The 25,147-nt window shown below is 38.0% G+C and overlaps 2 protein-coding genes across 3 annotated transcripts in view; both read left to right on the forward strand.

Moving 5' to 3' along the window:
• Positions 1-25,147, forward strand: part of Cv-c (RhoGTPase activating protein) — a 565,606-nt gene that overhangs the window by 230,129 nt on the left and 310,330 nt on the right. The gene's annotated exons all lie outside the window — the stretch shown is intronic.
• The window catches only part of LOC143152302 (uncharacterized), a 153,360-nt gene that overhangs the window by 1,127 nt on the left and 127,086 nt on the right, over positions 1-25,147 (forward strand). Inside the window, exon 2 of the mRNA XM_076322270.1 lies at positions 16,050-17,589. Within this exon, the coding sequence (XP_076178385.1) occupies positions 17,394-17,589 (196 nt within the window). The 5' untranslated portion in view covers positions 16,050-17,393. The remainder of the gene's footprint in view (positions 1-16,049; positions 17,590-25,147) is intronic.

Raw genomic sequence — 25,147 nt, forward strand, 5'->3', positions numbered from 1 at the left:
CGTGTCACGATCGAAACGATTTCTACCTCTTCCCCGATATTTTTCTTCGGTTTTCGTGTTTTGAAGCAATTAATCAAATTTTGTCAATATTAACATTAATAATCTACGATATCTGGAATATACTAACCACGTCTGGCGTTATGTGAGCACATTCAAGGTCGAAATATTGAATCAGCTGTCGATGAAACAAATTATTTTATTTCGATAACGTCTCTTCGCGACACGTCGAATATCTTCTTGCTGTCAGTATTTAAGAAAAATTACTTTTATCGTTTTCGAGTAACGAAAGTTTATTTAATACCTGAAATTTTAGTTTCCGATATAGGCTCGTTTAATGAGTAACTTGACATTTAAAGTTGCGATTTCGCGTATGCGTACAACGCGTCCAGTATTATTAAAAAATGAGCGACAATTAGTATGTCTTGTGATTATGCGACGAGATATTAATAGATCGATTGCATAACAAATCATTAAGAAACAGTTGTTTAATTTCACTAGCTGCTAATCGTTGTTCGACGAAGATTTCCAAATATTTTCATGTTCGAAAGACTTCGAAAGAGGATTTCTGTTATCTTTAATCTGTTTTTAATTAATGCAAAAGTTCGTTATTAAATTTTTACGTATTGTTAATAATAATAATCGTGTTAATAATCGTGATGATTTATGAATCAACGTTAATTAATTCGGTGCATCTCGCGTTCGATTTCGTTAATTTGTCAACGCGTCCCTTTGTTATTTACGAATCGATCGCGTGGAGAACCATTTACACGAGTTCATCTTTCATATAAATTCTCGTACCGCGAAGAATAATTAAAAAAATGTTTCCTGATCACTTTCTTTGCTCGTTCGTTGTCCGATTGATTCCTTGCATCTGAGAGACATCTGTATTTCTTGAATTCGTGAAACTTCTTCTATGGATATCACGCCTAGCGAACGATATTTCGAGACAGCAGCAAAAAGTAGATTTTTGCGGAAAGAAATAAAAATGGACGGTGTATTCGGTTCTCCATTCGCGAAGCGAAACGAGAGAAGTCGTCGGTGTGTCTAACTGGCACGAGTCCCCCCACGGGAGCGAAAAAGCCACCGGTTAAAAACGATTTCCTGATTTTCCCGAGGGACGCCAGTCGGTATAATTTTCCGCGTAGGTAGGTCTTGGTACGTCCCGCCGTTAAAAGGAGAGCGGTCGACGGAGTTAAATATATTTGCGGGGCCGCAATGGGGGCTGCCACTCGCGGTTGTAAAATATTTACCGTCCCGTGACACGAAGTCAAAGAGCCGTGGCTTTATTGACAGACGAAACGACGAAGTTTACAAAATTCATCCGCCCGTTAATCCCCGTTCCCGTTCCGTACGCGTTCCGTTCCAATTATTCATCGACTATCTGCTCGTCCTCTGCTTCCTGTTAAGCGATCGCGACGTTTATTAAGTTTTCTCGAGCTGTTCCGCGATCTCATCCGCGCACTCGTTTCGCGGGGTTAAACACCCGTTGGATATTCGACTGTCAGGGATAATCAGCTCGAACCACGAAACATCCGCGTCGCGATCTTCCGTCGATCTGTCTTTCGAAATCACGGTCGAGTCTTTAGAGGTCTAGTCTGGTGGTAACGAAATAGAGTTTTGTGTTTCGAGTGTTATCGAAGATTCGAATTTTGAGAACATTGTCAATTTTTGAAAAAATAGCGCAGGAATTTGTATACCTTGCATCGGATTCGAATGGTTGCTAAGGTAACGGAATAGAATTTTCTTTTCGCGGATTATCGAAAATTGGAGTTTCGAAAACATCATTCTTGAAAAAATAGCGTAGGAATGTGAAAATCTTTGCATCGAACATGAAGGGTTGTTAAGTTTATAAAATAGAATTTTATTCTTAGGTGCTAGCGAAGATTTGAGTTTTGGAAGTATCATTCTTGAAAAAATAGGAAAAATATTTTGAAACATTTGTCGAACTCGAAGGGTCGTTTACAAAATAGAATTTTATCCTTATGTGCTACGTAAGATAAGTTCTTCGCGCACTATCGAAAATTTGAATTTCGAAATTGATCTATGTTAGAGGTCTTTGGATCGAACTTGCAGGATCGTTAAGTTTTCTCGAGCGGTTCGACAATCTCGATAACGCGCTCGTTTCGCGAGTTTAAATGGATATTCCACTGTCACCGATAATGAGCTCGCATCGCGAAATGTCCACGGTCCGTTCTTCCGTCAATTTGCCTTTCGAAATCACATCTGCGCCTCGAAGGGATTTATCTAATGTAGAGCTAAACGAAATAGATTTTTCTCTTGACGTGCTATTCAAGATTTGAGTTTCGAAAGCATCGTTCTTGGAAATCTCGAAGGAAAATTCGAGAAATTGGTTATGTTACGAATTTTTAATTAATATTCATATTAAAGATATGATGAAATTGCAAAGGAAAATTTTACATTCTTCAATCAACTCTGTTATCGTATGACACGATTTTTTCAGGAGTGCATCGATGCAATTGCAAGGTACAACTGCAGTTGTTTTTTAAATGGAACGAAAATTTACTCTGAGTATTTTCTAGCGTGCCATTCGAACATTAATTATCTATTCTCGTAATGTCGATCGATTACTTTCACCGAATGTAATTTTGAGCAGAATGTTTTCAGATTAATTTTCTCGTCGAAGTTCTCTCGCTATTATCGTACAGATACGAACGTATGGAAAATTGTTTGGTCACAGGTAGCATCTACGATGTAAATAATCCTCTCAATAAGTCTCTCTTCACGGGAGAATGAAGCAAATTACAAATATTGATCATATTCCAGAATTATAATTCTGGGTCTCATCGGAAAATTCTTTTCATGTGTTCGCGTAATTCGATTTCCCTGCGTATTCATGCAATATCTATCTCAATTTGGTTACAGTGAACGCCACGTGGGCGGGAAATTCAATTTCGAAAGACCGTTTCAAACAAGTGTCTTGGTAAAGTTCAAAGGTTTGTCCGTGAAACGCGACGACACTGGCCCATCTATAGATATTCTGCAAGAGTATGCTCGAATAAATATTGAATACGAAGGTATTATACCTTGTGTCCCGATATCGAGCATAGCTGCATATTTGGAACGTGGAATGCGCTTTCAGCGCGTATTATGAATCCAATAGAGTGTTTGCGTTTAGATACGTTGCTCCGTTGAACCAGAACTGTTCTATTTCCTTTTATAAATGAATAATCGAGGCATAGCGTTTGCGTGAATTGTATCGCAGAAATGAAGTTTCCATCCTCTAATATTGACAGATTGCTTAAAATTATTAATCGATTCGGTTTCCAAATAGTTCTGGAGGAATAAACAAGTATTGGGTGTTCAGCGCGTATTACATAACTTAAATGTCTATCTTGTATAGTACATGTGGCCTTTGGAATATTTTAATATTGAACTTGAAATAATTTAACAAATTTATCGAGGATAATTTTTTGTAATATTTTCGTTCGTATCAAATATTTTGGATCGAGTACGTTTGTACAGAATACTAGGGTTGAGAATACTTTGGTGATCTTCAGTATATGTTACTTTGTAAACAGTATATGTTATTTTACCAATAGAAAGGAGTTAACATAATCTGTTACACATACATTATTTTCTTACATAATTAAATTACAATTCTTCAGAAATACGTACCCAAAGTTGTACGTACACACGAATAATATTTAATTCTATTACCGAATACTATAAAAATACAGTTATAATTAATTTCGGGAGCAAGACATTACACAAGAGGAAAAGAAAAGATTCAATCTCTATATTTCCGTTACCATCATCGACCATCACGAGCAACGAAATTGATCCCGTTCATTGAGAAAATCATTTCGAAAAAATTTTCCAAAAGAATGATAGAAAAACCGTTCCAAACTGAAATCTCCAACATCGTTCAATTTCAACACAATCCGCGCTACTCTGAACCGTCGTCCTTCCTTTCAAAACGCGCTCCACCTTTTCGTTCAGGATTGCACTTTCGTTTCACGTTCCAGACTATCAATTAATTACCAACGAGACACCCCCGTAGCAAGAAAGGAAACGGTGTCTCGTTATCCGGTAACTATCAAGATTTCGGGGCCGGGATCTGTCGTGTGTCAATTGCTAAATGAGTTTTCGCAACAATACCGAATTAAGATCGATCTCTCGATCCTGTACGGCAGATAACGGCGTTATTGTTCGGCTCGGGAAGTGTTTAATCTTGCTATTAGCCACGTTTGAGAGCCGCGCTTCGAGCACCCTGTCTCCCCGACGCTGTCGATAGAGAAAGGCGTCGGATTCAATGTTCTTCGGCATTGTCTCGCCGGGGAACCCACGTCTACGGGCAGAAAATTGTTCGTGGAGACTGAACTCAGCCGTTGACAAATTGAAAGTGGGTCGATCGGTAGCTGGAAACGGTTGCCAGCGTTATCTGATGAGACGGCGGCGGAGTCGCGACGCTGATTTTTAGAGAAATCGTCGTCTTCCGTGGCTGGTTTTGGGAAACGCGCAGACTGGTGATCTAGTTTCGTTCATCGTTGGGAGTGACTTCTGGCTGTTTCGATGGTTTTCGGTCCGTATTGGACGAGTCGCTAAGAACTACTCTCTGAGATACCTCGTTACCTGTTAATTTTATGACAAAATATTTTGTACGAAATATTCAAGCAGGGTCCATCAATTGAATGCTTTCTCGCATTTGTACGGTTTTTATTTTTAGTGATTTCGAGGTGCCCTTGAGTTCTTTAAACGATACTGTATACTTTGCTTTGGTGCTGTGTTGTAACTGATGTAAATACGGATTTTAAAATAAGTGAATAATATGCTATGTTATTTTAAAGAAATACAGTTATTAATATCTCCGAAAGTGTAAGAGATGATTAATTAAAAAGGTATTCCATGGGCCTCGTTGAGTACAATTATTTCGTACGAAATGATTTTTTAGCAAATCAATAGGTAACGCGATATTTCAGACAACAGTGTTTATTTACATTGTACATTTAAAGAACGAAGACAACTTTTGACAGATATACTGCCTCGAGCATGTTCTCCAAAGTAGATAAGTTAGGTTTCATTCGAAAGGTCTTGGTTCGAATTTGTGTTTTTTCGGGACTCCAAGTCCCCCTATTTCCGGTTAGGAAGTTACCAATCGTTATCTGGTAAAACTTTACAATAGGAAATTATATATTTTTTGAAGATCTATACTATGGGATCTTAATTAATATGTACTTGTTAGTCAATTGTTATTATTATAAGGCGAAGTTGTTAAAAGCATTTCCTTTAACGTTTTAACTATTGTATTTTTATCTCCTTTAGAAATAATATATTATATTAATACGAAGAAAAACGAAATACAATATAAAGTGCAACGGTAGATAAAATTCTGTCAAATTTTAAAATAAAAGGCGACAAAAACATATAACTGAATATACTAAATAGAATTCATAATTAGACTTTGCTTTAGAATAAATGCTACTGATTCTTAACTAAAATGGACAGTAGGTATACGAAGATGCCAGTAATTCATTTATTTGATCTCAATTATAAAAGTAACCGAAACAATTAAATTTATTACTTATTCTACGTTATGTCGATCTGCGTTATGTTAATATCTAATGAAAAGGTTATTAAAAAATACTGACCTAGGTTACTTTCATAATCACAATATATCAAAAACTTACTGTTAAAATATTGTTTCAACGTAGAAGAATATTTTTCTTTCTTTCGCCAATATTGGAACTGAACCAGCTGATTGTTTCTCCAAATCGTACGATTATTTACAACGAACGTTATTAATTAATTTTACGTCGTCGGCTATTTAAAAACAACTTCGTTTATGTTCTAAACGCTCCTCTAAATATCAGTGAATCATCGTTGGAATCAGCACCCGCTAATTTTATACAGAAGGGGCTCAGTCCCTTCGAAACGATCACGCATTCGAGAAATTTATATTTTCGGCACGATGGGCGGCTATTTTTATCCGTTTGATCGTTCCACCAGTTAAATTCATTCCTGATGTTCCCGTGTTTTTAATTCCGACCTCGTTAGAACTTCGAAGGGCCATCAATCTCCGAATCTTGGAATGCGATTCATTTCTCCAAGTGTCTAACATTTTTATTTCGTGCAATCGGATCTTTTCTAAATCTGGGATTTTCCACGGGTTTTGCAACGAAATTTATTTTCTTCAACCCCTTTGGACATAAATTGTCTTGTTTGAAAGAAACAATCGTTTAAATTTACATTATTTTACGGCATGTATCGGTCTAATAAAAATTCTCCATGTTCTTGTTTCATTGGAGAATTTAATTACGTATATTTCTTCACAATTTTAATAATCGCTACGCGAGAATATTTAAAATAATTTAAAAATTAAACGTACACGTATACGGTAGTACAACCCTAAAAAGTTTAATTAACTCACACTGTGTAGTACATTTATTGCTTCTCAAAGATTTAACTGTAATATGTAATTCAGAGTATACGTTTCAAGTGCTTGGAACATTGGTCTTCGATAATTTAATTTATTTTTACGTGGAATATAATACTCAGGGTATTCACCGATTACAGGTGTTTGCAATGTTTTTGCAATCTGAGCTCGCACTAAATTTTCCTTCGTGGAAAAGTGTCAAAGTTTATGTATTTCAAGCGTACGTAGGTAGATAAGTTATTACACGTTCCTGTAATGCCCTCAGGGTGTAGTGTCCAATACTCGTATTAATTAGCATATTCAGTGGGGCAATAGTTTAAATGGATCATGATTTTATCTTGATGTATTGGATATTAGTCAAAGTTACATCTATTCTTTTTTACCTTTGACTAGATAACGTTGACATACTTTACCAGTTCACTGGAGAAGATTGTCAACAAATTCGTAGCGCCAGACATTTTTCAGCGAACCAGAAAGTTAACGATGAGATAATTTAGTTAATTTAGAAACTGCTATTTTGTTAAAGACGAACTGTTTAAATTAAGATTAATCGTCGATCGCCAAACCGGTAACTGGAACATAAAATTGAATAGGAAAAACGTTTATGCAACTCTTTCGATAATTTTGTTTTACCGTTTTCATCGAGTTATTTTCAATGAGCGCTCAATATCGTACATATCGTTTCGCTACATTATCGTATTAAACATTTTCAGAAGATTCACGATACGAAATACGAACTGACGTTATTTAAATTCTATATTCATTTCACAAATGATTTTCATAGTATTTTCCATGAATTTATTTCTACTATTATTCCTCCACATACGATCGAATCTCCTACTCGTTAAGAGCTCTCGGTAGAATTTTTTCCACGACGTGAGATACACCGAACATATTGTGCCGCCATAATCAATATTCAAAGAATACTTGCAAACTCCAGGAATCTTTAATCGACGTTCAGGTTATTAATAAAATTTAATCACCGATACCGAATATTTTCGACACGCGCGTTTGTTTATCCTACCGAAGATCACCGGTGCTCGAGCATCCTTCCCGGCGATTTTTCCGAAAGTCGAATTATCTATATAGCGACGATTGGATGGCAATTTGTCAACAAGTTCTGGTTGAACGCAAGTACCAGCGCCGGTCCCGCTGACGATTTCACAAGCGCGGACCGATTAGACAACCAGTTCTACCGGCTTATAAACAATCCGCGAGTGAACGATAGCGCGTCGGTCGTTGCGTTCCCCGACACCTGCCTTTATCGCTATAAATAATGGTGAAAGAAAGTATTTGGCACGGCGCACCGTATACTCGACGCGACGACACCCATGAATATTAATAAACCGTTGCAATTAGTTTCACTTAAAATTAGATTCCGTTGGTGGGGGTGGGTTTCATTAACGATCGTTTAGCCAAACAGAGCGCGGCGGTGTTCACGATGTCGTTTCAATTTCGGTCCAATTATGAATGGGGAAACTCAACGAACGTCTCGATATCGCGTAAGGCCACGCGAGACCGTAGGAAATAAACATTTTTCCCCGATTATTTTTCAATACGGCCCCCGCCGCGATGGTGGGGACGCCCGTTATCGGGAAACACGAAGCGTTATACATTACCGTGTCGCGCGCGTTCCGTTCGAGGATGTAGTATAAAGAAAAAATACGTCCGCGCAGATAAGCTAATCTGCGTGTAAGTTGTAATCGTTCTTTATCGATCGGTGAATTTTTCGCGTGTCGGCGCCGCATCGAACACGCTCGGTGAAATCGGACGACGGGATCTCGGAATTGGACGGCGAATCTCGAACGAGAGAATTATACGATAACCGCGCGACGGGATAAGTTCATCGATGCTTATTTGCACGACCTGGTGGGGTTAGGTTCCCTAAATTGGACCGCTTTCGACCCAGGGTTCTCTTCTTTTTTTTTTCATTGTTACACTTTCGAGCAACAGAACCAACACGTACACCCCTTGTCTTGCGATTGTTTATTTTCGTCCTTTGTTTCTCAGCTTTCTTTCGATCCATTGTATTTCTTAAGTATTGTTCTTCTGTAATCGAAGCTGTTGACATACGTGCAATTTTTGTATTTATTTTTGAGTTCATTCCAAGCTTATTTGCACGACCTGGTGGGGTTAGGTTGCCTAAATTGGACCGCTTTCGACCCAGGGTTCTCTTCTTTTTTTTTTTAATTGTTACACTTTCGAGCAACAGGACCAACACGTACACCCCTTGTCTTGCGATTATTTATTTTTATCCTTCGTTTCTCAGCTTTCTTTCGATCCATTGCATTTCTTACGTATTATTCTTCTGCAATTCAAGCTGTTGACATACGTCCAATTTTTGTATTTGTTTTTGAATTCATTCAAGAAGCGAGATGTATATACTCGGGATATTTTTGATTAAACGATTCTAAGTATACGGAAAAAGGAAGAATGTTTTGGAATTGAAAGAATTGTACAAGATTAGTTCCGATAGTAACTTTGGACGGACAATTCTTGCAAAGAAAAGTGAAATATTTCAGTCGCTATTAATACGATCATTGTCGACCGGTTTCCCGCGATTTTTTACTCAGGCGTGGATAAGCGTTGTCCAGGTTATTTTATTTTATACGCGAGACACTTGCGATATTCAAAAGATAAGGAAAATAATTATTGGAGAAGAAAATACCATATTACGATATATACGATATTCCAATTAAATTATGTGAAATATTCCACAATACTATTTCTTCTACCAAATTATCAAAACGAGTCGGAAGTAGAACTCACCGATGACGAATAACAAACACGATTGATATATTTTTTTGACAATTCACCGGTACGAAAATCGAACACATTCGTATATTTAAAATTTGAAAAATCAGTCACGTCTAAAATGAACAACTTCTACTGTTTATTGTAAATGTTAACAACATTTACTGATGTTAACATTTACTCAGGTTAAATAGTTACTTGTATATTACAGAAAATTTATTCTCCTTCTACAAATACACACAATCTGCAAAGAAGAATATATTGGATTGTTCGGAAAGTCATTTCGTCTTTTTATGTTGAAAATGAAATACAATTCTTTTTAAATGTATAAACATTTTATTAAATTACATATTCTCCATTTTTAAAAAAAGAAATGACTTTCCAAACAACCTGACATATCACCTTATTCTCAATTATCATCTCCACAAACTAACAATTCCTCCATCGTTAATTACACACCACTCACGGAGACGATTCATCCAAAGACTCGAACAAGCTCCGTACCGTGAGTTACCCGTTAATTATTTTCGAACACTCGTTGAAAATTGTTTATAAAATCGGTCAATTAGTTCGCGCTCGCGTAACGTACGATTTCTGACCTACTGCGCCGAGAAAAGAAAAAAAGGAAACCGCTCGACCGGTATCAGGGAGCTCGACTTGTTCCGTCGAGGTGACAATTAGCGCAGGCTGGTCCGACAAGCGTAAGCAATTAAGGGAGCGGATTTTTCGGCGCCGCGGAATATCCCCCGGAAGTGTCGAACGCGTCGAACAACCGCTAATAGCTTCCTTCGTTCTGTCCGAGCATCGGTGACAATGCGACAAAGACGTGTTCGGGTGGTGGCGGGCAGCAACGGGCGCACGAGAAAGTGACGGTGATTTGCATAAACTAAGCTCGGCTCGTTTTAATTTTGTTGCCCGATCGTTTCACCGTCGTCGCTCCGATGAAAATTGAACGCCTTGGAAACCCGTGTAAACGGGCGCGTTGACTTCTGGCGCTGCGCGCTGACTCGCGAGCCTCGTACGAATGAATTATTCAGCTGTATTGGTAATTGCGATATTAACGACATCGCCAGTCTCTCTTACTCACTCTCTCTCTCTGTGAACGGATTTGAATTTTTATGGTAGTAATTAGCGCGGTAAATACATGGAATTTTCTTTATTTATTTTCCGTTCCCATTCCACCAGACCATGGTTCTACGCTCGCGGAAATCCTTCGATCCGCTAAGTCTTCGAGCGTAATTAGTGTAAATTGAAGACAAGGAAGATGATTTTAACGAATCTTGATTTGGTGGTTTGGACGTATATTCGAATTTGAATGTAATTCTGGAATTAATTGGGTTTGTTTCTTGAGTAGGTAGGAGACATTGTGTAGGGAGAGTTCTGGTTACCTTGATATCTGATTTGCTTTCGAGAGGACGAAAAAACGCGCGGGGAAATTATCTGGTTCGGCAGGACGAATACACACAGTGCGATTAACGACGCTTTCTTCCCGGAGAAAGTTTTCTAAATTTCTCTGTTTCTCTCTATTGTGATTTATTCATTCAAGGTCACCCGAAGGTCAACGCATCGTGAATGCTTGAATTTGTGCGTTCGTGTGCGCGAACACTGCGGCGAGGGAAATATGTCATTAGGACTAGGAAAGTGTCGATGACCTTGAAATGTGGAAATAAATGACCTACGGTGAAACGAGGTGTCAATAATTTAAAACGATGATAAACCAAGAACGAGCGGTGGCACGGTCTTCTCTGGATCACGCGAACCACTGTATTTACAGTGTTTAATCGTGAAACCGTATTTGGAAGATTAAGGTAAACTGTGACTGAAAAAATGGTAACATATTTAAAATTCTAACAACGTCAAATCATGATGTATTACAAAGTAAATGAAGCTAGAATTTATCCTGATTTTTAGAAAGTTTGGATCTCGAATAAAGATGGTCTGGAACGATGCAATTGAAACAAAAATAATAGCACAATGTTTAAAATCTGAATGTAAAACCAAACGATAATATATGGAAAGAATTCCTATCTTCGATGTTTCATCGTTCCTATAATATTAAAATTAATATCCACGCAATATTATAATCAATTTAACCTGCCATCGAACTCAATGGAATTTATCTCGTAAATTTTTCAAACTACTTCAAATACGAACTCGAAAACATCCGAGAGTGTAATGCTCCTTTTGGTAATTGTCCAAAAATATTTTCGTAATTTTTATCTCCACTATGGTTCTATCAGCTTTTCACCCACACCTTCGCACAATTGTGTCGTTTGCAAGCCAAAATCTACCATGTAACGTCGCTAACGGAACGTCGAGATTTAACGCGATTGTGAACTAGCAGATGCACGATAAAGCCAGGCTCTTTAATTCGTTAGCCAAATTAGGGGAAGGGGGCCACGGTGGAAGTTTGTTAGCCCGCAAGCTAGTTATTCACGGAGTACATTGCATTAACTTCCGCAAGGAGGTTTGGACCGCAGACCGCCCACGGCAGCCGACTAAAAGTAAAGTTGAAAACGAGGAGACGCTAAAGGCGCGGTTTTCCTGTTTATTTTTCTCCAGATCCGATTACGCTAATTACGGATGGTCGGGAAAAAGCAGCCCGACCTTGCCATATTCGTATGAAATGTCTCAACCCGACCGGAGTCAAGTTTTATGGCAATAATGCGGACGATACTGGAGTAATTATCGAAATTATCCTCGTAAAGCTCGTTTCATTTAGCGGAGAGCTTGTTTCCACCGCTTTGCACGCGCCAAGGAAACTCCTGTTTTTGCTCGTTGAACTTTCCGAGAAAAATACATTCGTTTAATGAACAGTAGCTTCACTCTAATAAGTTTTTCCGTTCGATTGTAGTTTCGAAGTTTTTGGGTAAAAAATGTCGTGAATGCACGAAACTCCTGTTTTTAATATTATAATACAATGAGAATGCTATACAAAAGTCTAATTTATTTTAATAGCTTTTATTATAGAAAAAGAATATATTAGAAGGGCGCAATGGGTCGAAAAAGACACGAGAAATGCATTAGGGTTACATCGTACATTTAAAAACGGAACTTTAGTTTCAGTTATGAATGTTTACTTCAGGAAAGTGATAAAATACTTGACATTTCTTTTGTCAAGACCTAAAGGTCTGTGTTAATGTTTCGTCGTTGCGGGAACTGCAAAAATTTGACTTTTTAATTTTATTGATTATTATTTTCTTCTTTCGACATCTGCAGTACACATGTGTTGGAGTTATAGATACGTGAATATGAATATAAAACAGAAGTATGATTATGCGTAAAATGTTGCTCGAACTCGATCTCGAATAATTTCGAAATTCTGTGGTAACAAAAATACATATTCAAAAGATTTATGTAATTCGTTAAGCCCTGCAATTTAAAATATATCCGTGGAGTAAAAGGTATTCGGTCGACCGAAGTGACATTTAGTTTCATCCAAAAGTGTTGAACTTTGACTTTTTTGCAAGTAGAAACTAAAGCAGGAATTAACGCCCCTTTCTCACCGAACCGTTCAATTTCAAATTGATCAGGAGTTAATCTATTCTGAGAATAAAAGTCGAAAGGCACGATCAATGTTCAATGCAGGGTAAACACTAATTAATCTTGAAAACCTGTAAACGATCCTTGGTGATTCGCAACGTAATTAATTCCTGGTTGAAAAGCAAAATAAAAATATAGAATTAAATTTTTGCGATCGTTAAGTAGTCCTATAAAAGTGAAGCAAGTCTGTAGTAAGATAAATATTAATCACCAATTATAGTAAGATTTAATAGATGTATAAAACAGTCAAAAATATTTTTCTCAGTGGTGGGAGTAAAAAATATTCGCTTCAATACCTCGGAAAAAATTGAAAAATTATTTACACAGTTGAATTCGTGCTTTAAAGTAAACACAATTTCACAATTTAAACCTTTTGTTTAAATTCGAGGGTTTTCTAGATATTGGATATAATTTTTACTCCCAACTTTGAGAGCTATTTAATACTTTCGACATGCATCCAGATTGATAAAAAAAAATACATGTCGAATATTTTTTACCGTTCTACAAATCTCTTAAGTTTTAATTGTAATCGGTGATTATCACTTGGAAGTGATCCCTTGCTTCACGAATCTTTAAAACAGTTTTTTTCGAAAACGAGATACATAAAACAATGTTATTCTACATTTTCGATACATTTTACGAAGAGTTGTCTTATTTATCGGTCGTTGTAAGAAAATTGCTTTGAAATCCCCGACACGTCACTCGTCCATGTTAGAGTCGAAAGTTCGATGCCACGATCAAACAATGTCCTCGAGGGATATCGCGACAGGTCCTGTTGAAGTCAGGGTTCGCCGACTGAGGTGCTACAAATTGCTCGTTAGGCACAGTGATTACTGCTTTCCTTCGACAATATACACCACACCTTCAACGATAAATCTTTCTGGCAATCGTCGTCGAGAGCTGTCGCCTAACCGCGAACTGCAGTGGCGCTTATCTCGTCTTGAGGCATATCCATTTCTATCGAATATTCTCTTTCCCTTTTTTACAACATTTATCACGATATGGTAATAATTTATCATTTTTCTGTAGGCACAACAGCCTGGCAAAATCCAAAAATAGATAAAACTTTATTCGAACGTAGGACGAATAGAAGCAACATATTGACGATTATTCGTTGAACTCGAATAAATATTGTATTGTAATCGAATTGTAATTTTTATTTAACCAGAAATGATAAAAAATTATTTTAGACAAGAATTTAGCAATCTCTGACGAAACTTTGTGTTCATTTTTTTAAATATTGATAGAATTTTGGTTTCGTTGTCTATTAATTAAAATTCCTGTTTTTTTTCTAGTCAGAATAAAATGCACCATCTTCGTCTCTTACTTTTTTTCTTTATTCGTAATTAACAGTTGAATTATCTATTATACATTCTGAAGATACCATTTTGTGAATCACCAATTGGATCAAGTATTTTATTTATTCTTAGAAATTTTAATTTTTATCAATTTGGTACGAAATAATTCATCTCGGTGTAAAGTGGTTAAAGTAACGCAAGAAACTGAAAGTATTTCGCAAAACAAATATCTTTTTCGTCAAACAGTTTCCCTGTATTTTCACTGATCTTCTAAAACACTCTATCGAATATTGGAACATTTATTTACAATCTACTTACCTTTTGAACGATTATTCACGGATCAGACTCTTTGTATACAGCGATAAATAAATAAAAGAATCGTGGGTAACAAGGTAACCACAATGTAAAGAGTGTATATGGAGTAGCTGCTAGAATCGACAGAGAAGCGATGCCACATGGAAAAATAAATCGAAAGTGTAGAATAAATTTTCCTGCTGGAGGTTTCGCCTGCGAGAAAGTCAAGCACGAGTTGGTAGCAAGAGCCTCCGAAGAGTCTAACGCGACATTTCCTCAATGGAACGTTCGAATCGCTGTCTCGAGTTTCCACAGCCTTTTCCGGTGGCGAGTCAATATTTGACAGGAAGTAATACGCGTCCATATTCGTCTCCTCGCTACCGTAAATCCCTCGGCGATGGAAAACGAATTCCGCGGTACGTTTTTTCGATATTCCACGACTCTCAGATATCATATGCCCTCGTCTGGGATGGGGCAAAATTTTTATCCAGATGAACATTTCGAATAGGGAATAAAATATCCGCAATGTTGTATATTCGTTACTCGTCGAGCAAAAATTAGAATTTGCATTATAGTTTAGAAATTGTATCGTTTTGTAAATTATAAAAATTATAGAATTCAAATTTATACTTTCTCGAGTTTGTATAGATTACAGAGACACGAGTTTGAATTTTGTTTGGGATTTATTTGAATCGTGGAAGTAAAATTTGAATTTAATTTAAAGTTTGTATTTTTTAGAGTTTATTTGAAATACGGTAGCAAAATTTGAATACAGTTAACGGTTTATATCTTCTAGAGTTTCTTTGGATTACAGAATTAGGATTTATATTTTTTAGAATTTATAGGAATTATGGAATTAGCGTTTAAATTATATTACGTTTCACAATTAACGAACAAAAATTGCACCGTTGGAATTTGTCATCAAGTTGGAATAAAATGTTATCCATTTTTGATCCTCGTTCGCAAACGAACGTATCGTCGCGCGTATTTCCACCTATAAATTTGTTATCTCGTCAAAGGCAATACGGCTGATCCGTAAATAGAAAACTTCAATGTTTTTGACGATAAAACGAAAGTCGGATACAATTCTGACGATTGAAAAAGTGTAACAGGATGCTTCGATTAATATTTTCATTCTTTATAGCTTTCTGTCTCGCTGAAAAATACACTCCGATACTGTTACAGCAATTGGATAGAAACAGGGTTATTTGTCAATGAAAATTTATCAATTACTTTTCTCATACATAATAAACTCGAGTTGAAATTGGTGCAAGGATATCCTCAACGTATAAACACAGTTGCTAATTATCCTCGTTCGACTCAGTTCGAAAATAAAACAGTCTAACGCAATTTTTACATAAACAGAATTCAAGTTACAGAATTCTTCGGAATCACTTCCATTGAAAAACAAACTTTCTAAAACGTGTTCAACCTAGAAATTGTACAGCAACCCATTTTCCTTTCAGAAAACTTTTCAAGATGAAAATTATTTCATCAATAATTGGACAATATATAATAAGACACCTGTCGCGCAAATTTTCCAATAAAATTGTCTTATTTCTACGACAAAAGGCTCTTTTCCAAACGATAAAACCATAGATTGCAACTGTCGTCTCACCCAGTGAACAATCTCATCGAATTCGAGTAGTTTCGACTACGGTATTCGATTTTCTCGCTGCATACTCATTCTCGATAGTATCGATCGGTTAATCGGCACTGAGAATTCGTTGAATCCTCCGTGTCAGTACCGATATGATTCTTTCTAGTGTCGACGTAACGTTCGAACCACCTGGAAACTTTATTCAACACGCGAGGAAAGATGTACGACCTGGGATTCAAGAAAGAGAAAGAGACCAGCCCCGAGAAAACGGCAGGAAACTCGTCGACGGAAATAAAGGAAAGAGGCGAGTGGATGCGCATGAAACTGCGAAGGAAATAATGCGAGGTAGCTGGCAGCTTTTTCCCACCTGTTGCGAGCGCGGACATCTCACGATCGTCTTCGCGAATTCCATCGACGCGCGACGTACACGCCCGGAGAGGATCGCACGAACGCGACGCAAATTGCAACGAATAAATTAAGTAACGCGTAACACGGACCCACGTGGAAACAATCCGACGAGATTAAGCGACAAAATCGAAAGAACTCGAGAACCTAATTTTCTCGCGACATCGTTACGTCCAGGAAATTGAATAGAGCCGCGAGAAACCGAACGGAACTAACGGAGGATCGGAGATTGATAAATCTATATTTAACGCGAGAGAGCAGTGAAAGTGATAAAAAAAAATGTAAGAAATTGTATCGAGCCTTGCAAACGGATTCGTAGTATATCGATCAACGAAACCGAGATTCTTACTCGATTCGACGATCGGGAAAATTGAAAGATTATTATTACACGGTGGTGGATTATCCAGGAAATTGAATCGATAACCGAGCAGTGAAAATTCGCCAACTGGAGATCGGTCGAGATACGATAACGTAATCCAAAGTTAATTACAAATTTGTCGGTGTTTGTTGTTCCGTGTGATTTAAGGAGAAACGAACCAAATACCCGATCCCCGGAGTATCACGAGTCTCTATTTTCTCGGCTGAAGGTGTTCGAACGTGACAGCGCGAAGACCATAATTCAGGCTCCATTGGGAGGCAGCAACAAGTGGTTCATTTTTCAAGGAACACGTGGAAGCTTTCTCGAGTTTTACCAACGAAATTCTTCCGACAGGAAAATTGAGCAAACGTCCGCGGAGAATAGCTGTGGATTAATTACTCTTCTCGAACGCGGGATTTGAACATGTACGGGACACATCCTTTTCCATCAATTTACTGACAGTAACTGCGCGAGAAAATTAAACGGTGAAATCGCACTGAGTCTGAGCTGTGTTAAAATAAAGAAATTGTCATCGACGATGATCCACGTTGTCGCGTGTACAATCTGCTCGTCGAAGAATCACAAAGCCGAGAATTCGTTGACTAGAAACAGATCCGTGACGTAAGAGGAGTATCCTCCCACGAAGTAGTCCATTGTTTCATTACGTAGGGAAAGTTGAAAAAGAAAATAGCAAAACTGGAGGGGAAGACGGGAACGGCTGGTAAGCTACGCAAAATTTATCGAAAGATGTCGAGCGAGGAAGGTCGACCTTCCACACCCGCGAGTTCTGGACACATCGACGAAAGTGGTCACAACACAGGCAGGAGGATGTCGCACTTCAAGGAGTACAAGTTCTTCCGGAGCTTCAGCGCGAAGGTGGAGAACTGGCCAATGCGGAAAGCTGAGGCTCTATGGCGACGAATGAGGGAACGGAAAATCGCAGGTGAGATCTCAGTTCTGCACGAGTTTAACCTTGATGCTTCCCGCGGGTCTTTTCTGACCCGACGTACCCCGATATTACACATTTTTCTCTGATCGACGAATTGAGAAACGGTACGAGTTAGGAATTAGCCAGTTTCGAATAGTATCGAAACTGTGTGTACAATGTATGAAAATTTAACGTTGACATTAAAAATAGTGCGAAAGAAGTCCCCTATGCACGTGATTAGTGTAGTCTTTTGAATAATCTCGAAATTGTGTGTAAAATGTACAAAATTGAACGTTGAGTTTAAGGATAGTGCGAAAAAAGTACTCTATACACGTGATTAATAGTCTTTCGAATAATCTCTAAACTGTATCTAAAATGTACAAAATTGAACGTTGAGTTTAAGAACAGTGCAAAAAAAGTACTCTATACATGTGATTAATATAGTCTTTCGAATAATCTCTAAGCTGTACCTAAAATGTACAAAATTGAACGTTGAGTTTAAGAATAGTGCGAAAAAAGTACTCTATACACGTGATTAGCACAGTCCCTCGAGTTTAAAGCGCACAGAAAGTTATTTTTTTTTTTAAATATCTCGAACCGTGATTTTTGGACTTTTACCGTTCTTCGTCTCATCGATTCGATTAAAATTATTATAATCATCGGCTCGTTGTACCGTAAATTGAAAAACACTAGTTTCACCCAGAGTTGAACATCAACGATAAATTTAGTATATGGTCCATCTATCCCGCATTATACCAAACAGATGGATCATCTATTGGCGCCATTGCAATTGACCTCGATCTCGTCATTATACCTTCGAAATATATTTACATACAATTAAAGCTCAATTTACTAGAATAACGCAAACATCTGACCAAACCACAATACAATAGAATTTCTTATTGCTACTCAAAAAACGTATTGATCGCTCCAAGAATGAAAATTTTTATCGAAAATTTCCCAGACTTCACTCGTGATTCAAGTGCGATGGATACCGATCGTGAACACTGTTCAGAGTTAGAAAAAATACGAGGCTATGAAATGCGGGTTCGATTGGTCACAGTGACTTAGTTTCAGCTCTATTGATACACAATATTCGCTACAGCGTGCTATTAGCAAAAGTGGTCGCATCGGTTGGTACTGTGGGTGGATCACTTGGTGACATATGGAACGGAACAGAGGCAAAAGCAATCTCTCGTTCACTCCATCTATTTCTACTATTAACTCCTCCCAATTCTCAGGTCACTCGCTCCAGTTAGTATGTTTGACTTCGAGGAACAATACGCTGGAACTGAAAATGCATGGGAGACGGGGCGTGATCTACTCTGTCCAATTAGACCCGTATTCCTTCCCTGGGTCACCAAGCGATCCATGGATAGTACTATTTATTGTTAGTTGTGGTGTCTAACTAAATGGAGCGAACGAGACTCCTCTTACCCGTACACCATCTCGTTTGCCTTCTTCCAAACTTTGAATAGTACATAGACTTCTTTTAGAAGAGTTTAGACTTTGTCTATCCTTTGTTGATCGGTCGTCGATGTTTTTTACCGAATCGAGGCTAGTGACGAAATATAAAAATAAATAGTAGCATTCGCACCTTCTGTTAGAAAATATTGTTTAAAATAATCGTGAATCGCAATTGGTCTTGTTCCAGTGTAATAACAGCAAATCTATATAGTGTCTCGTAGTATATGTGAACCGCTTTGAGAATGCACACGAAATAACGAAATTCATTGAGAGTTACTTAGGTATCAATTCAAACGTAACTATGTATCCGAAAAAATTTAAACAAAAAGATTCGTTAATACTTACACGATTTACCAAATAAGTCTTATGGCCCTTTTTCCAGAAAGTTGCTCAATTCTGTATCAACGTTCAGAGCCCTGTGAAAAATTCTCCATTTATTCCTGAGTATATCAAAGGAACGTTTTATAACCCGGTGAGTTCTTTATAAACGATATAACAAAAAGGGCCGTTTGTCTTGTGTTAAATTTGACACGTATCTTTGTACAAAAGAGCTTTTACAACTTTACATTGTACTATTTCGTTACAACGAAACCCCAAAGCGTTTTTGAATATCTAATTCGAGAATCATTTAACCGGTTCTACTCTTCCATCGGTTCGTCTCTACCCTATATTTTCGAACGGGCAAAAATCACCTATATTCTTTGTACCCGATTCGACCGAACAAGTATGGATCGATCGTTTCGTTTCGACGGGCGAGAGGAAGCTGCGGTCGACTCGGGACTAGAAACTCTCTTAAAAGTCAATTCGCCGTTCCACGCGGCAACCACAAGCGATTTACTGTTATTTTTGCACCTATCGGGAACAATCGCGGCGCGGAGATTTGCTCCGCGGTTAAAATGAAAATGCGCCCGCGCTCTCTGCGTGAAACAGAGGACTGATTCGTGTTGCGATGGGAGGAGGAGTATAAAGGGGAGGAGAAAAGTCATGTGGAGTCAGGGAGAGTCAGAGAGAGTCAGGGAGAGTCATAGAGGGCCAGGGAGAGTCATAGAGGGTCAAAGAGGGTCAGAGAGAGTTAGGAAGAGATAGAGTCAGGAAGAGTCAGAGAGGGTCAGAGAGAGTTAAGAAGAAATAGAATCAAGGAGAGTCATAGAGGGTCAGAGAGAGTTAGGAAGAGATAGAGTCAGGAAGAGTCAGAGAGGGTCAGAGAGAGTTAGGAAGAGATATAATAGAGTTAGAAATTGAGAGAGTCAAGGAGATTTAAGGAGAGGAAAGAGATTTATAAATCTCTATTTCTTCCTAACTCTCTCTGGCCCTCTCTGACTCTGCCTGACTCTATCTCTTCCTAACTCTCTCTGATTCTTCCTGGTTCTATCTCTCCCTAACTCTCTCTGACTCTCCCTGTGAAAAATTCTCCATTTCTTCCTGAGTATATCAAAGGAACGGGTTTCATGACCCGGTGAGTTCTTTATAAACTTTCTTCAGGAAAAGAGAGTGAAGGACAGAAAGTGAGTCAGAAAGGGATAGAGAAATTGCTCGAATTTGCAAGCGGAAAGGGAATTCGATGTGCGCAGAGGGATGCAGAGACAGCGTCGGGTTTCACTCGCGTATACGCGCGATGGGAACCGGCTTCGAGCGTGTTTACATTGTAAGTGCGGGAACGACGGGACGATTGGGGGGAGGGGAGTCCTTGGTAATTAGGTCGACACGAAAACAAGTGGCCGCGTGCCTCCGTGTTGGGTAGTCGCGTCACCGTGACGTTTTCAGCTCGAATTCAACTTTCCACCGAAGTGGAAGCGCCCGCTCCTTATCGATCGGGCGCAATTAATTCCGTGACCCCGCACCATCGAACGAGATCTCGGCGAAGAAATCGATCGATTGCGACCGGATTGCGGAATCGGGAACGGAATTCCAACGGTCAATTAGAATTGTGAATTCGTTAAGAACGAGACGATTCGACGAGACGAAGAACGGTGCCAGTTGAAAAATGACATTTTCGAAGGTGAAACACAGCTCTTCGCACTTGTTAAACTCGAGGAATTGTTCGATGCATAGGTACGAAGCACTTATGCACTGTTCTTGATCATAGTGTGCAATTCTATGCGTTTCACGTGCACGTCAGTGTTTAGCAGCAGAATATTGATTATACGAAGTAATTAAATCCCTTCGAATAAACGAATTTCTTAGATAATTGGCTCGAAAGTATCAAACTTTGGGAACATATATCGTAAAATGGGCGAAAATATGAATGTTTATTATATAAAACATACCTACTAAAAGAAATTTACTTTTAAGAAATAATTGATCTCTTTTACATATCACCAAGTTTCGTATATCCTTTAGAATGAACATCTAAAAAACATTTGTTTCTTTTTGTTTGTTACCTAGTTTAATACAATATCCAATGTATTTTCAGTTTCACGGTATGTTGATATAGTATATGGGTTAGTGTATTCCCCCGTGTCTTTATGCGTAATTATTTTTGTTCAGAATGGATGAAATAATATTATTGTTTATAATTGCATATTCTAAATTACTATTTCCACACGTGTGAATATCATCTATACTACAATTTGTAAATCTAAAATGTAAACCTGTTATACACGTAGTTTAAATACGTGACTCGTTTTGTATCGAATAATCGGTGCATTTGGATAATTGACATTCTATTGTATTTGAAAATGTCTGATTTTAGACTTTTACTGTTCTAATCACGGTTTCCCACCGAACGAATCGAGATTTAGGACTGTGTCGATCAAGGGGGAAGATTTTTCGTAGAATATAACCAGCGGTGAAACTCAATTCTCGTTCGAGTTTCTTGTTGAGGTATGCAATTTCTGTTTGATCGGTTGGATGTGAATTGTATTATTTTGTTGCACGAGAGAAGCATCCTCGATATCCTAATGGTGTAACACTTGCGATCGGTGAAATAAGAAAATTTCAGACGAATACACGGATGGATCTAAGTTTATCGAAATAATATAAACGAAAGTACAAGAAGCATAATATAATAATATAAATTAATCGTGTTATTTAGCAGATTTTTAACTATATTTTTTTTTCTACAAATAATTATTATTTAGGAAATTTATTTAGGGAGCTACTTTTTTATTTTGTATTTTAAAATACTAATTCTTTGCAGAGAATCTAAAAAAGAATGGAAAAAAATGTTAATGCTACTTGACGAGAAATAAAACTTTTAAACATTTGTGGTTTAAAATCCGTACATTAATAAAAAGAATGAAAGTAACACGATTGTTCGCTACGAGAAGAAAAGCTAGCATTCGTTGAATAATAAATGTATCGTTGAGAACAATAAGAGGAAAATTTTTCAGCACAAGACTAATTCAAATAAAGTAATGCAAAGTTGCAGCATTCTTAATTATTATTACGAAACTGTTAGCATTTAAATAAGCACGTGCTGCAATTTTAAAAATGAAACATAACATAATGCAAAAACTAGATTAAATCAAGAACAGAGAAAGTAGGAAATTTACAAAGTAGTGGTGATATAATCTACATTGCGCGATAACGTATTACGCAATGATAAGTTATTATTAAAATTGCATAAGTAAATTTAAAGTAATTATAATAGTTTTAAATAACGAGATAAATCAGAAGAATGACCCGAATTTTAAAACCGAAATAAACATTTTGCTATTAACTTAAAATTATGAAATATTTCCAATTTTAACTCTCGGTGATAGTCTTATATATTCCGTAATATTTTTACCAAATATCTAGCTTATGCTACTCCAAAGTGTTGGTTGCATCGTAAGAATAATTTGTCTGGGCGATCTTCCAATTATTTTGAGTATCGTGCGAATTTCTAACCCATTGGTAAGGAATAACCGGTGTCCAACTAGTCCCGAATTAGCATTGTAGGATAAAATGAATGACATTAGGGTGAACAGGGAAACGTGTAACCCCAGTGACGTGCATGACATTTCACCCTCGGCTCGCGTCATTCTATCATCATCCACGCGAATGCGTGGGATCTCCGAAATGCACCAACGCTTCACCGAGCACGATAATTAACTCTGGCAATTATTCAAAATAATACTTGCGCGTAATTTGATTTAAAGGACGAGTCGAATCCGCCTTTCGTTACGAAGCGTTGTAAATTGAATAGGTTACGTTAACGAGGTTTGCTGCCAAATAAAGGACATATAATTGCTCGCAATTAAACGCTCCTAATTCGTATCGCTGTTAGTCGTCGAATATGAAAATCCAGCATCGTGCGTCGATGTTCTCCGATTGGATATGCATTTAATTCAATTTTAAAGGATTTTGAGAGAGAAGGGGAGAAGCAATCAGTCAAGAACGACGAATCCTTACATTCCTAATGTATGGTTAGTCGTTCGGATCGGTACATTGCAGCTGGAATTCCAGAACAGTACTTAGAAAGGAAAAGCAGAAACGTTCTCTTTGCTTCGAAACCGCTCAATACGTCATACTCGCGAAGATAAATTTACCAAGCACTCTCGCAAACGTATCGTTGATGTAACCGATAGCAACAAAATGGATTTCAAGTTCTATTATTAGACTATTATCACGTCTTGGGTAAATTGACTTTTGACTTTAGACTTTTTGGACAGTTGAATCGATAGAAAATCAAGATAAATATTGATGAAATTTTTTATACTCGTCGAGACAATTCCAAATTGTCGAGTCAAGAGAGGAGGATTTGTAACAGTGCTCCCCTTTGTATTCTTCGAGCGACAAAAGCAATCGACGACCGTGAAAGGTAGCACGAAAACCATCGGCTTTCACGGTCGCGCGATTCGTACCTCGCTTTGGCCAACTCGGCAGCCTGCTACCGGTTCTGGCGGAGCGCGTCAGTCGCGTGTCGTGTAAACGAGAGACGAGCGTCGAGAGGTCTCTCCTCGAGCAACGACACACGGACGAGTCCGCTTTGTACAAGCCGAGACATCGTCGCCGCTCGTGCAAGAGACGCTCGATACGAAGGCAAAACTGCTCGTTAATCACGGCCGGTTATTTCGGTTAGCGAGAAGGAATTCGTTTCGTCGCCGGTGGTATCGTAGCAGTTTGTGCAATCGATATCAAAAAACGACGACAATAGTTACGGATACTACTTGCAAAGATGTGAAGATTTTCTTTGAATACACACGAAAGTATCGAAAGTATCCTCGCTACCGTTTGTATATCTTCGTTTCGAGAGATCCGGCACGAGCTATCAACGAACTAGGAAAAAGCGTTAAGGAACAATCGCTAACAAAAAGTTGTTTATATATTTCTTCTTCAGAATATTTTCCATGGATCGTCCAGACTCTTACATTGAAAATGAGTCCAAACTCGACCTATTTTCCGTTATCCCTCGATAAAACGTTACGTACGCTCCTCTATAAAACGTACCGGATCATCCCCACCTCTGTTTACGTTCTACGGCTCGAGTGACCAACAGCTGTGGATTTAAAGGCAGACTGACCGATCGTCAAAGTGGCGCCGAACGTGTACAGCTGTAATAGTTTATTACGCGAAGTGAAAACTTATATTTCTCGTTTTATTTTCGCGAGATTATTATCAACGAATTGACGAGTTTCTCCCGAAGAAAATAAGTCCAAACACGACCTTATTCGGATTATTTTAAATTATGCGCAATCGAACATTTTTCAAAACTGATTCGTGTGACGTGTAAGAAAAAATGGTCCAAATATGGGCGTGTTTGGACTCATTTTCATCGGGAGAATCTTGCCGATCCACTTACGATACTCTCGTGTTTTTAGATTGTATTAAAGCTCTCACATCGATACGTGCGTCGTGTCGTTTTGAAGTTCAACATTCAAGCATCTGTAATACGAAACATGCTCACTATTGCACTTACTTTTGGTGTATCTTGTTCACTCTCCTAGTTAAGATAAAAATATATCTTTCTGAAAAGATTTCGCTATGAATCTCGACTCCGTGCGAGTGATCCCAATTTTAACATATAACCGGGCACTTCTGTATTCCTGCTGATGACGAGGAGTATTCTATCGGGAACAAGACAAGTAAACTGTACGAGCCTTCGTTGTTACGGACATAGTTCGTCGTCGATGATACCGTACTTCAAGACGAGCGATCTCGGCCAAGAGAGATCCTTCATCGT

The sequence above is a fragment of the Ptiloglossa arizonensis genome, chromosome 10 (assembly GCF_051014685.1).
Source record: "Ptiloglossa arizonensis isolate GNS036 chromosome 10, iyPtiAriz1_principal, whole genome shotgun sequence".
Lineage (NCBI taxonomy): Eukaryota > Metazoa > Arthropoda > Insecta > Hymenoptera > Colletidae > Ptiloglossa > Ptiloglossa arizonensis.